This window comes from Nesoenas mayeri (assembly GCF_963082525.1).
Source record: "Nesoenas mayeri genome assembly, chromosome: Z".
Lineage (NCBI taxonomy): Eukaryota > Metazoa > Chordata > Aves > Columbiformes > Columbidae > Nesoenas > Nesoenas mayeri.
Window position 1 is genome coordinate 3,384,951 of NC_137542.1, and position 13,063 is coordinate 3,398,013.

The 13,063-nt window shown below is 39.7% G+C and overlaps 1 protein-coding gene across 1 annotated transcript in view; it reads right to left on the minus strand.

Moving 5' to 3' along the window:
- Window positions 1–13,063, minus strand: part of ADGRV1 (adhesion G protein-coupled receptor V1) — a gene marked incomplete at both ends in the record, with an annotated part of 263,072 nt that overhangs the window by 231,705 nt on the left and 18,304 nt on the right. Inside the window, 7 exons of the mRNA XM_080362309.1 lie at window positions 1,202–1,468; window positions 2,759–2,882; window positions 3,469–3,632; window positions 4,210–4,390; window positions 5,274–5,459; window positions 5,546–5,672; window positions 7,357–7,389. Of these exons, the coding sequence (XP_080218435.1) occupies window positions 1,202–1,468; window positions 2,759–2,882; window positions 3,469–3,632; window positions 4,210–4,390; window positions 5,274–5,459; window positions 5,546–5,672; window positions 7,357–7,389 (1,082 nt within the window). The remainder of the gene's footprint in view (window positions 1–1,201; window positions 1,469–2,758; window positions 2,883–3,468; window positions 3,633–4,209; window positions 4,391–5,273; window positions 5,460–5,545; window positions 5,673–7,356; window positions 7,390–13,063) is intronic.

The following is a 13,063-nucleotide window of genomic DNA, read 5'->3' on the forward strand; positions in this document are numbered from 1 at the left end:
TGTGAATCTACAACACAATATAATGTGAAGGTAAAGTCTGATGGTTAATTGTGATAGTTTTCCGCTTCTTTATTAAATTACAGTCTTAGTCCTTGTTTTGATGGATTATTCAATTCAGTTTTGGTTTGCATTGTAAAGATATGCAGCCTGTTCACAGCCTGTTATGACCTCTCATCTAAAGAAAAATAACACCTGAAGGACAGTAAATCATTAAAATTTGCTAACACAGTGGTAAATGACTTTCTCACTACCTCTTTGAGTTTTGGCAGGGTTAGGCAGGGGGACAGTCTTTATTAAGCAGGCAGAACCCAGGCAAATTTACCTGTTTCTTATCTTTAATTTAAATTTTCTCATCAACATTACAATGCACTGATGACTTATTCTAGAAGACACCTATTTCAAAAATAGAAATATGCTGAATAAATTTGTATCATTTCCAGCTAAGAGGAAACTTCTCTTAAAAAAAAAAAAAATATATATATATATATATACACACATATGTGTATATCTATATATACATATGTCTATAGAGATATATAAATACATATGTCTCTCTCCTACATATATATATATATATATATATATACAAACAGTGTTATTTCTAAGATAGTAAAACTATCCTCTACTGGTGGTACACTGAGTAATTTCTAACACACATTTTTCTGCAGATTAAGCCTTGTAAAACTATCATGTTAGTCTGAAAAAAAAAAGATATGCATACATTATCCTACTACAAAAATAAAACAGAGACCAATTTACATGTTTTTCTCTAAAATAAGGCAGTTCTGTTTGTTTTTAGAAAAAACAGTCCGTTGTGTTGTATACACTGGAGCATGACAAAAAGTCTAGAAGTATCCCTTTTTCCTTAATACTGTTGCAGTACTAACATTCTTTGGCCTCATGTTTCTGTAGTCAAGTCAAAACCTCATCTAATTTGAAGCATTTACATTTGAAAAGAGACTTTCACTCCAGTTGTTTTTTGCTGGAAAGGTTTTAGCTGTATCACTTGATGTTTGTTTCCAATTAAACAATTCAGGATGAAAATCCAAACACATTGCGTACAGTAATCCTATAGAAATGCTAAAGCACACCTTATTCATATAACATTTGGCATTTGTATATTGACTTTGATAACATCAACCTGGTAAAAAATAGCAGCAAGGGAAGAGCTACTATACATGCATCAAATCATTACTTTTACCTGTAGAATTCATAAGGAAGATATAAAATGTTTCATCAGTTTCAGGGGTGTCATCGTCATTAATATACACAGATAAGTCCTGCTCTCTTTCTCCAACATCAAACAAAATAACACTGCTCTTTCCACTAGGAACAAAGTCTCCCTCTTCAGCCGTTGCGTCTCCATTAACAGTAATATACTGGACAGCAACAGCAACATCAGCAGATCCGTTCCTTACGACTGTGAAGTTTGCAACGCTTCCTTCTTTAACGCTCACTGTCACAGGCTCTGAAAATACACAAGCAACAAATCCACATGAGTTCAAGCTTGAGCTCCTGGCACATGGCCTATTTTCTTGATCCTCCCCAAGAAAATCCTCCTCCTCAGTGAAAGACAAGGCATATGTGGTAAAAGCATGGAAATACTTGCAGGTACAAGACAATATTGTTGTACTTAGCCATCTAACCAACCCCAGAATCAACAAAGAGAATAATGAAAGATAATTAGGGGAGGTTATGAATGAAACAAATACAAATTCAAGACAATAAAAACATGAGTATTTCATATGAGCTCTATTGGATTTAGGATTTCTCAATAATCTGTTTTGTCAATTAAATATGTTTGTGATAGTATACCGTAGAATCACAGAATGGTTTGGATTGGAAGAGACCTTCCCAGCTCCCCCAGTGCCACCTCTGTCATGAGCAGGGACATCTTCACCAGCTCAGGTTGCTCAGAGCCCCATCCAGCCTGGCCTGGGATGTCTCCAGGGATGGGGCATCCAACACCTCTCTGCCCAACCTGGGACAGGGTCTTCTTCCCTCATGGGGAATAATTTCTTCCTTATATCTAATCTAAATCTCCCCTCCTTTAGTTTAAAGCCATCATCCCTTGTGCTATCACTACATGCCCTTGTAAAACGCCTCCAGCTTTCTCGTAGGTCTGATTTAGGCGCTGGAAGGCTGCTGGAAGGTCTCCCCGGAGCTTCTCTTCTCCAGCTGAACAGCCCAACTCTCTCAGCCTGTCCCCCAGCAGAGCTGTTCCAGCCTCAGGTCATTCCTGTGGCTCCTCTGGCCCCTCTCCAGCAGGTCCATGTGTGTCCTGTGCTGAGGACCCAGAGCTGGACCAGCACTGCAGGGGGGTCTCACCAGAGCGGAGCAGAGGGGCAGAATCCCCCCAAACTTGCTGGTCACACTCCTTTTGTTGCAGCCCAGGTTACCATTGGTTTTACGGGCTGCAAACACACATTCATGGCTCATGTTGAGCTTCTCATCAACCAACACCCCCAAGCTCTTCTCCCCAGGCTGCTCTCAATCCATTCTCTGCCCAGCCTGTATTTGCGTTTGGAATTGCCCTGACCCATGTTTAGGACCTGGCACTTGATCTTTATGAGGTCCACATGGGCCCACCTCTCCAGGCTGTCCAGGTCCCTGTGGCTGACATCCCTTCCCTCCAGCATGTTGGCCACACCATAGAGCTTGGTGTCATCAATAAACTTGCTGAGAGTGCACTCAGTCCCACTGTCTGTGTTGCTGACAAAAATAATTTAGTCTACACTTAAAACCAAAGATACCTAACCTGCAAAATAAATGGGATCATCATTCCTTGTAATTTGTAAAATTGCACTCGTTATATTGCCCAGCCTGGCTCCACCAGTAGCATTGACTAAGGTGATGACAAATACTTCCATCTCTTCAGGTATCTGAAAGAGAAAGTATTACAAAATCAATTTCTTGCACACAAAACAATGAAGAAATTAAAATGATCAGCTGAAGGGATTGAACACCAGAGATTTCTGAGTGTTTTGTTTTGGTTTTTTTTTAATTATTGATTTTCAAGTGTGTCAAGGAGGATGACAAATGACAGTTCATATAGTTACACAGAAATCATCATCAACCTACAATCCCTGTTAAATAAGTCCCCTCATATTAACTGTTACACAGATGACCCAAAAGTTATCTTGCAGTTTCTTGCTTCTGATACAAATAACTTATTTTTTCAACTTCATTTATTTATTATTACTTATTCCAATCATTTCTCATATTACTTCTAATATATCAACATGAAAAATAAAAATTAGGATACCTGCTATCAAAACAATGGTTTTATTCAAATGAACTTTTCTTTAATTTAACCACATTCAATTACTCTGAGCTTGGAACTTTTTTTTTAGAGGTACACACAGCTTCTCAAATTCTTTTATGATTTGCTGAAGCAATCAGAGTTTTACCTAAGTATTTTATTCTTTGTCCCAAATACTCACACAAAAATCCTGTAAAAATGTTTACCTCATCTGGCAGTGAGTAAATGGTGATATTTTTTGAAAACTCCAGATTATCAAAGAAAACAGTCCCTTGTTCTGGATAGATGTCATTGGTACATGCTGGGTCAACAACCCAAGACACACTAACATTGCCATAGTTCCCTTGGTTCCGTACAACGCTGTAAGCAGCTAAAAACGCAAATATATACAGTCAGTGTGCATCTTCAGAACAATACAAATCAAAAAGAAGAAGGTCAGCAAAACTGAAACAAAGAAAAAAGAAATTACATGCAAATTCACTTATTGCAAAACTAATAATACATGAAAGCACTACTGAAAGGACATACAAAGATTCACCACGAAAACAGTTCAAATTTGCTAGTTTTTGCCTGTAAAAGCACTTGATAATTGAATAGAAACAGATCAGTTGAAGTCACCCATATGAGGATTTACTGCTATACTTCTCTCACATAGCACCCTACTCTTCGTGCTACTACCTACTCCTGGAGCTACTACCTCCAGCTTGCACTTTGCACATACATCAACACTGCATCCCTCCTGTCCGGAATATTTTCGAGCCATTTCTTTACTGGATGGGTCCCTCTGGTTTTCCAAGCCCATCCTGCTCCACTGCTTATCTTGCTGGCACTGAACCACTCTAGACCTGAGCGGAGACTTAAGTCAGATTTTGTCCTAGAAATGTGAATGGGGAGCAGCAGCCTTGCAGGGGCAGAGAGCAGATGAACTCTAATAACAAAAGAATTACCAGTGTAGATGATTTCTCCTTTACTTTCCTTTATTGTTACTGACAGTTCGCCAGGTAGAAACTGAATGACACCATGTGGATCATCATTCTTCAGAATGGTTATATTGACTGTTGTGGCATTCCCCATCTTGCCTGGCATTTCGCTGTAGCTACTGAGTACCACAGAATAGAGCTCATCCAGCTGGAAGAGGGAAACTCAGTTCAGAATAAAAATACGTGTTCAGTATTCATATCCAAAACAGATGGGCAAACACACACAGTCCCTAGTCAGGCAGAAAGAGATACAAGTTTAAACAGAAGAAAATCACACACACTTGCTACATGCACAGTGTGCTGGTACTTTGCCATCAGAACACAAAAACAATTAGATATTTCTGTCTCTGATAGGACCATTTTCTCCAAAATTCATTGCAGATATGAATTAACTTTGTGTACTTAACTTAGAATCACATCAATTCACTATCACAATATATATTTGTAATTCTCCCTGAAAGCTAAGGGTTTATTATAATTTCTGGCTTTGTAACAGGGAAAGCAAAGTTTTTAAAACCATTAACAGCACACTAATTTAGAAAGAATGTAACAACTTGTTTTATTAATCTAAAGGGACTTTGTCGTTATATGTTTCTTGAAAAAAGTTCATAGTTAATGATTCAAGGAACACTAAAACAAGTATTGTGTCTACGTATCCATAAGGCAGATATTAGTCTAGACTGGAGAGCACTGAGTGAAGCTAGCAGTTGATTACCAGGAAAAAGAAAGGAAAATGGTTCTTCAGTTAAACTATAATAGTCTAATCTACAGAATGTCATGGACGTTAAAAACTTACATGGATTCAAAGCATAACTGTTTACATTCACAGAAAAAAAATCACTGAGGACTACTGAACCCAAATACACCTGCTATTTATCCAGGCATTTGTGGTTTGGAGGCTGGAAAGACATTCTGGAGAAAAGTCATCACACACTGGTTCTGCTGTTATATATTTGCCTATGTTTTGATAAATGACATATTAATATGTCTAAACAAATACAATCTGAAGACAGAAGAATAGTAATTTTTACCTCTGGAATCCCATCCATCCTTGTCAGAAGAGTAATTAAGATCTCTCTCTCACCAGGTTTAAACTCCAGAATTCCTGTGCTTCCATAAAACTCATTATTGTCCCTTGGTTCTACAGTGTAGCGCAGAAACTGCCTGACAAGGCTTCCTCTGCTGCGGACAATCTGCAGTTCGACTGACTCCCCTTCCTGCAAAAAAGAAAATCCAGCTTATTTCTCTACCACTGCGCTTAAACTAAGTTGTCTGTAATGATTAAGAGAAATAACTCAGCTACCTTGATACTGTAAGGACCTCTGGAAGAAGGAGAAAATTCGAATACTCCTCCAGGATCATCATTTTCTAAAATAATTATTTCACAAGTAGTAAACCCGTATTTCAGTATTTGATTTTCCACGCTGACCCTGGGAAAGGAAGGCAAGAGGGTTTTTTAAGTGATAATTCTACTTGGCAAGTAAATCTGCACCTGCGTGAAGGACATCAGAATACTGATGAATTTTATTAATAAATTATGAAAAGAAACAATTACCTGCAAAGAATCAAATTAATTAAGAAAGACTTATAAGTATGCTTTATCCATTTGTAAAGAAAAAAAAAAGCAGCTTTGCTTCTGAAGTTACTCTGTTTTCTAATTAGTTTTTGTAGTTAGAGATCTGGGGTTTTTTTAGGCACATGCACACACCACACAGGAAAAGAAACAGAATTGTGCAATAAAAGACGAATATCCACTACTACTATTCATTTGGATCAAAAACCTAAAGGATAATCCAAAATCATTTAAACAAATAGAAATTACATTGATGAATATGTATTCTTATCCTCTTCCGCAAAACTTACTACTGATACAAGTAGGAAGAGACTTGCCCTTGAGATGTTTAAAAGACACGTAGATGAGGTTCTTAGGGACATGGTTTAGAGGTGGACTTGCCAGTGTTGTGTTAGTGGTTGGACTCGGTGACCTTAAAGGTCTTTTCCAACCAAAACGATTCTATGAATAGTGTGGGTTTCATCCTCATCTATGCATTAACCTGCCTTCTGTAGGATGTGGACCCTACCTGTAGGATCCAGTTTTGCTCTGGTGAGTGTTGAACCTACTCTTAGTAGCTCAGACTTAATTCTCTTTCTCCTCTCTTACTCACAAACCTGCTGCCTAAAGGCATTTAGTGAATGATGCTGCACATTTCTCATTAATTTCCTCAGATTTAATTTTCAAAGCCACTGATATAGTTCAGTTCATTATATTAAAAATGCCAGAAAATATACTACTGAAGGATTCATCAGGAACACAGCTTGTTTGTGGTTTATGGCTCATTACATGGAGCTTTGTGTATTTAGATTCCTGTGCTTCTTCCATGTTTCCTGGAAGGAAATTTCAACAAAATCTTTGTCCAACATATTGTAAATATTCTTATGGTTTCACTCCACTACAACCCAGACTTCATCAAACACTTTTTTATGTAGAAAGAAAATGTGATCTGTTATATTCAATATTCAAAATCAGTTTCAGAGCTGTTTACACAAACACTTCATAAATAATTGGGATGCCCCAGCTTACAAAAAAAAATGGATAGCAATGTATCTTTTAGCAAAGTCTACAGGCAGGATACTAGATGTAAACCAGGAAATATCTGTTTAATTGAATAATGTGACATGTTTATTGCACATTAAAAAAATACGTCAGCAGACACAATAACTCGTGTCAACAGATCTAAATGTAGGTTATTCAAAAACAAGATAACCGCTCATATTTGACCACAGAAAACTTCTTCTCTACAATTCAAGTGAGTTCAGTCATTTAGTTGCAGCAAATCATAATTGTGGGAGTTTAAAACAGCTACTCCATTTCTGCATCAAATGCTCAATTATCAAACACTGAACCATACATTTCTAACTTTCAACATTCAACAGATCCTGATTAAAGAAATGGCTTCAAGCCAGAGCCTCGTGCCATCAAATTAAACACCAAAGGGCAAGCGTGCATGCAGAAAATGTGATTCCTAAGAAGAAATGACAGATTCTGTCCAAACCAACCACTTGCAAAACAGAGCAGTGATTCACTGAAGACAAAGCAGAGCTTGCTGCACTTACCCAAAGTACACGACAAACCTTTCTGTCTCTACCCTGTCAGCACGGAAAGAAAGAAAAAATGGCATGGGGGAAGGAATGAAAGTGCAACTTGCTAGAATTCAATAGTATAAACTTAGAAAATAAAAATATAATTTAAAAAAAATATATATTAAAAATAAAAATGCTTTATTTCTCCTTTCCAAAAGCTTATAATGTTCTTTTTTATGGGACCTCTAACCGCTTGGCATTTTCCTGTTGACAAATGCTAGCTAGTGGGCAGTTCCTAGTTAGGAGAAATGACCTGAGGACCAATTCAGTGTGTCAAGACCTGTTCATAACCCACTCTGCCCAGCCCTTCCCCAAGAACTCAGTTGCTGCCAACCTTTGTACCTATTCACAACTGCATCAGCAGCCTTAATTTATAAACAGCCCTTCAATTAAAACAAACAAACAACAACAACAAAAAACAACCTACATGCTTCTGTAATGTGTTATTTCATCAATTTGCCAAAGTAATGATAAAAACAAGTAAGTATGGTGGGAATTACAACGGGTACATATCAACAACTACTTTGTCAGAAAATCATATCAAACTTCATTTTTGTCAGTTTTTTGGTTAACCAGATTACCAAAGTTAAATACCAATAGAAAAATATAACAAATAAAAATATCAAAATAAGAAAAGGGTATTTGCTAATCTTTTAATAGTTACGTTTTGGTCAAGCACTTACAACAAAACTATCGTATCAAGTCAGAAGAAAGGACAGTAATCTGCAATGATAATCACGCATTTTGACTTTCTTGATCTAAAATAAGTATACATGAAATATAAACCTGTATCTCCTATCAAAATACCATAAACAGATTACCGCCGCATTTATAAAGCAAAATTCTGACTTCATTAATCTCAAAAACAACTCAGATCCAGAATTCACGATGAGAAAAGTTTGCTCAAAAGTTTGAGAAAATAAAGGAAAATACATTATTTCAAATAGGCAATCTGAGCTAATATAAATTTCTCACTGATTTCCAGTGAGGCTACATTTTAAATACTATATATTGAGTCATTCTGTTTCCCTTCAGAAACATATGCAGAAGTGTTCCAAAGCCATCAAGGTGTTAACGCAATGAAAACATCAAGAAGAAAATTCCAAGGTTGGTAATGCTAAAATATAATTACATCGCTAAGCTGTTGGTAATACAATTTATAACAGATAACGCAAGTGAACCACTATGTCAAGGGAGTTTTTTGAATGTATGTACAAGCTTAAGTAGTTAAGACATAATAATTCATCGGAAAGTGAAAAGTCATGTAAGAAATAAAATCTCTTTCAGCCTCATGGAGTTAAAACACATGAGTCCAAACACAGCTCAACCAAAAACGGTTGTTTAAGGTGAATTGAAGAGTTGTGGTAGAATATAATATTGCGCTGTGATGCACAAGGGCACAGAAATCTGAGGAGGGCAGCAGACGTGCAAAGGCCATGAAGAATCATAAGAGGAGCATCTTGGGCATCTCCAGGTGTTCTTCGAAAGGACAAGACTGTCAATGCTTTATTACTTTAAAACAGTGACAGTGTAAGTCAGACCGGAATCTAGAAGTTAGGAAGCAACTAGTCAGATTCAGCCCATCCACTTCTAAAGGAAACAACTGTTTGGGAGGTTTCTGCACCCAAGGCCCATTTCTAACACTAGAATCACTTGATTGATTCATTGGTTGATTGATCTGACCATTTTTTCTCTGCACGACTGGCCAGACTGCTATTCACTGCTCTGACATAGTAAATATTGGTCACTATTCAAAAAAGGCATAAAATAGCCTAGGTGATTGTCCTACTCTGTGCTGGTGCAGCCTCACCTGGACCATTCACTGTATGCAGGGCTGAGGAACAGGATAAAGGAGATAAAGCTACTGGAGAGTGTCCAGAGGAGGCTACAAAGTTGGTGAAGGGTTTGGAGGGGAAGCCGTATGAGGAGCATCTGGAGTCCCTGGGTTTGCTCAGCTGGAGCAGAGCAGACTGAGGGCAGAGCTCATGGGCTGCAGGTTCCTCAGCAGGAGCAGGAGGGGCAGGGTGAGCTCTGCTCTGTGACAGTGACAGAGCCCAGGGATGGCAGAAGATGTGCCAGGGAGAGTCAGTGGGACGTGAGGAAAAGGTTCTTCACCCAGGGGGTGCTGGACACTGAACAGGCTCCCCAGGGAGGTGTCACGGCCCCAACCTGACAGTGTTCAAGAAGAGACTGGACAACGTCCTCAAACACATGGTGTGACCTGTGGGGTTGTCATTGTAGGGACAGGAGTTGGGCTCCATGATCCTTGTGATCCTCAGAACATTGATTCCATGACTTCATGTAAACAGAAGCACCTAGGTTTAGGTTTCCAACACAGAGGTGTTGTTATTAATACATAAGCAACAAACAGTTTACATAACAAGATCCCTTGTGTCTATGCTCTGAGGTACACACACATACATTCTCATAACATCCCTGGACCAGGACCCACTTGGAGACTTCTTGGTTCAACCTTGGATTTGTGTCCTGGCTGTGGACCTGCCTGGCAATCGCTGGGCTATGCCTAACCATAGTGACCATCACCTGCCCTAAACCAGACATGTCCTCCTGGCTTGACCTGCCCCATTGCCATGACCTTGCCTGATGCCCTGGACTTCAGGTTGCCCCGTTACCTGTCCCACTGGCCACATTATCAGGCTGAATTCCTGGCTCTACACCACCATACAGCCCCCAGGCCACCAGCCATCAGCCCTCACTGCGTGTCTTGACAACAGTCAAGAACAACATTGTGTTCATCTACGGTCCTTTCATCACAGAGTTGAGAAGCCCAAACTGCCACTCGGTACACAGGATCAGTTCAGTCCTGTTTCTCTCTTCACGGCATGTGAAACAAGTCACAGAATCACAGAATGTCAGGGGTTGGAGGGCCCTGGAAAGCTCATCCAGTGCAATCCCCCCATGGAGCAGGAACACCCAGATGAGGTTACACAGGAAGGTGTCCAGGCGGGTTGGAATGTCTGCACAGAAGGAGACTCCACAACTCCCCTGGGCAGCCTGGGCCAGGCTCTGACACCCTCACTGAGAAGAAGATTCTTCTCAAATTTAAGTGGAACCTCTTGTGTTCCAGTTTGTACCCATTACCCCTTGTCCTGTCCCTGGTTGTCACCAGAAGAGCCTGGCTCCATCCTCCTGACACTGCCCCTTTCCATCTTGATCCCCAGGAATGAGTCCCCCCTCAGTCTCCTCTTGTCCAGCTCCAGAGCCCCAGTTCCCTCAGCCTTTCCTCACACGGGAGATGCTCCACTCCCTTCAGCATCTTGGTGGCTGCGCTGGACTCTCTGCAGCAGTTCCCTGTCCTGCTGGAGCTGAGGGGCCACAACTGGACACAATAATCCAGATGTAGTCTCATCAGGGCAGAGCAGAGGGGCAGGAGAACCTCTCTGACCTACTGACCACCCCCTTCTAACCCACCCCAGGATGCCAAAACAGTCATCTGTTCATATATTATCACTTCAACAGATCAAAATGAATTTATCAGCATATGGGTGTTCGCAGATCCCAAAGCCAGCAGGTTCTCAGACTCACCCCCACATATTTAAGAGTTGCAAACACAACCCGCACACCCTGGAGGTCCTGAACACCAACTTGTGCCAATTGCCAAACGGTGATAGTTGTGTATCTGCACATTACTGAGGGGATAACAGCTGCCAGCAGGAGAATTCATTGTGCAGAAGGGAAAAAACAACAATCGGATTTTTAAAAATCTTATTTCTGTTTGTGCTTACCAGGTAAAATGAACAGCCCTAGTATGTATACAGCTTTCACAAAGCATACACACAATTTCCGTGGCCTGTTCCACCTACATTCATCAAGAAGACCAAGACCTTTTCTTTTTCATACAGATTGCACTACAGACATCTGCCTTTATTTATGCTTGGTCTCAATTCAGGCCTATTCAGATATGGTCAGGCACTCAACCTGAAGCTGCTCCTAAAAAATGAAAATATGAAGAAGCTTCAGCAGGTACAAGATTGACTTGCTTCTTTGTTACTCATCTATCTTATCTGGAAGCATATTCTTTGTGATATACATTGGCCTCCATTTTGTGGTCATAATTCAGAGATGTTTTTAATATCTACAGCCCATAGACAGAAATCATAGAACAAGGAAAGAAAATACTATTTTAAATGGCTTGGAAAGTTTCTCTCATAGTTATGGATGCTATTAAAGCTTGTTTAAAATGTTAGCTGTCTAAACTACACCACTGAGTTGTAAATAATACATCCTTGTTAGAACTAATTATTTTTATTATTTTATGCATGTTATTACTAATTACAATAAATAGAATGCTTATGAATGTATTTCTATGTCTATAGTTTCAGTAAGTTATTACAAGCTCTATTTTCCCACTGACTTATGCTACAATTTATAGAACAGAACAAGCATATCCACAGCACAGTGCATCTTTGTTTTTATGCCAATTCGCTACTGCTGTGGGGTGCTGGCTGCCAGCCTTGGAAACTGGAACCTTCTCTTCATCCAGAAAATACAAACTATGTATAAAGCAACACTACAAGCTTACACACATCACCCTGCCAGAATCCTTCAACCCTGATTTGAAGAGTCATCTCCAGTACTGAAAGAATGATCTTTGCAGTCATTTCATTCTTGGCTTCTGCTAATGTCATGGTTGCCAAATGTCACTCATAGCCTTTGGGGACAGCATCCAGGTCTAGAGAAAAGTTAAGATTTTATATCCTTCTTGTTTACTTCTTTTTCCATGCCAGAGCACCTGTTCCTTACTTCACTCTCTGACCTTGCCAAGTCTGGGAAAGCTGCTTACGGCTCACATGCTTTTTTGGTGACCAGCAGAGCCGGCTGCTCCCACCACACATCGTAACAGCAGAACAGTGGTCACGTTTGTCCAGCTGCCAGTTCAATCCTCATTGCAGCCATCAGCTCCAAGGCACAGCACCGGGTTACTACTCAGAATAAACGGCAGACAGCTGTAGTTCCGTACACCTGTCGAACCGTCAACTCAAAAAAGTCAACCTTTCACACCATCCGCTTCCTCTATCTACTTATTTATTTCTTATCCTTCCACCCCTATTTTTTGGCCACCTTACACAATCCCTTGACAACTTTCATCGTCATTTATAATCTTATTATAGTTTCACTCTTTGTGCCAGAGACGCTAATGAATTCCTTGAGATGAACCAGGAAAGCAGAGAAATACATGTAATACTCTCCCTTTATTTCTGTCTTGAACAGGATTGTCTTTCAATGTAGTGAGTAGCAAAGGTAGAATTAAAGATCTCATTCTGCACTAGATGCTTTCACAGAAGCAAGTAATTCTGCAATGGAATAACAGCTTTCCTGTGTGACAGAATATTGTTAAAAAACCTGATTTTCGGAAACAGGATCAGCAACAGCTTCAGGAGCTGGTTGCTGGTTTCTAGAGAGAAATCACCTTAGGTATTTGGTGTTGAAGCTCCCAAGAGCTATTTTGCACTTCCTATATAGGACAAAAATACGTCTGCATGGGGTAAGGACTGTGTAAATAGCAAATGTGGACATCGTTGCTGGCAGATTCCTATTAGTATATTTCCAGAAAAAGTGGAAAATTGTACCTTAGACTAGTAGGAGATAGTAGAAGTGGCGGTATTTCTAAACCATATATACAATTAAGTTGCTGGAAGCAGGGCAGGGAATACACTCC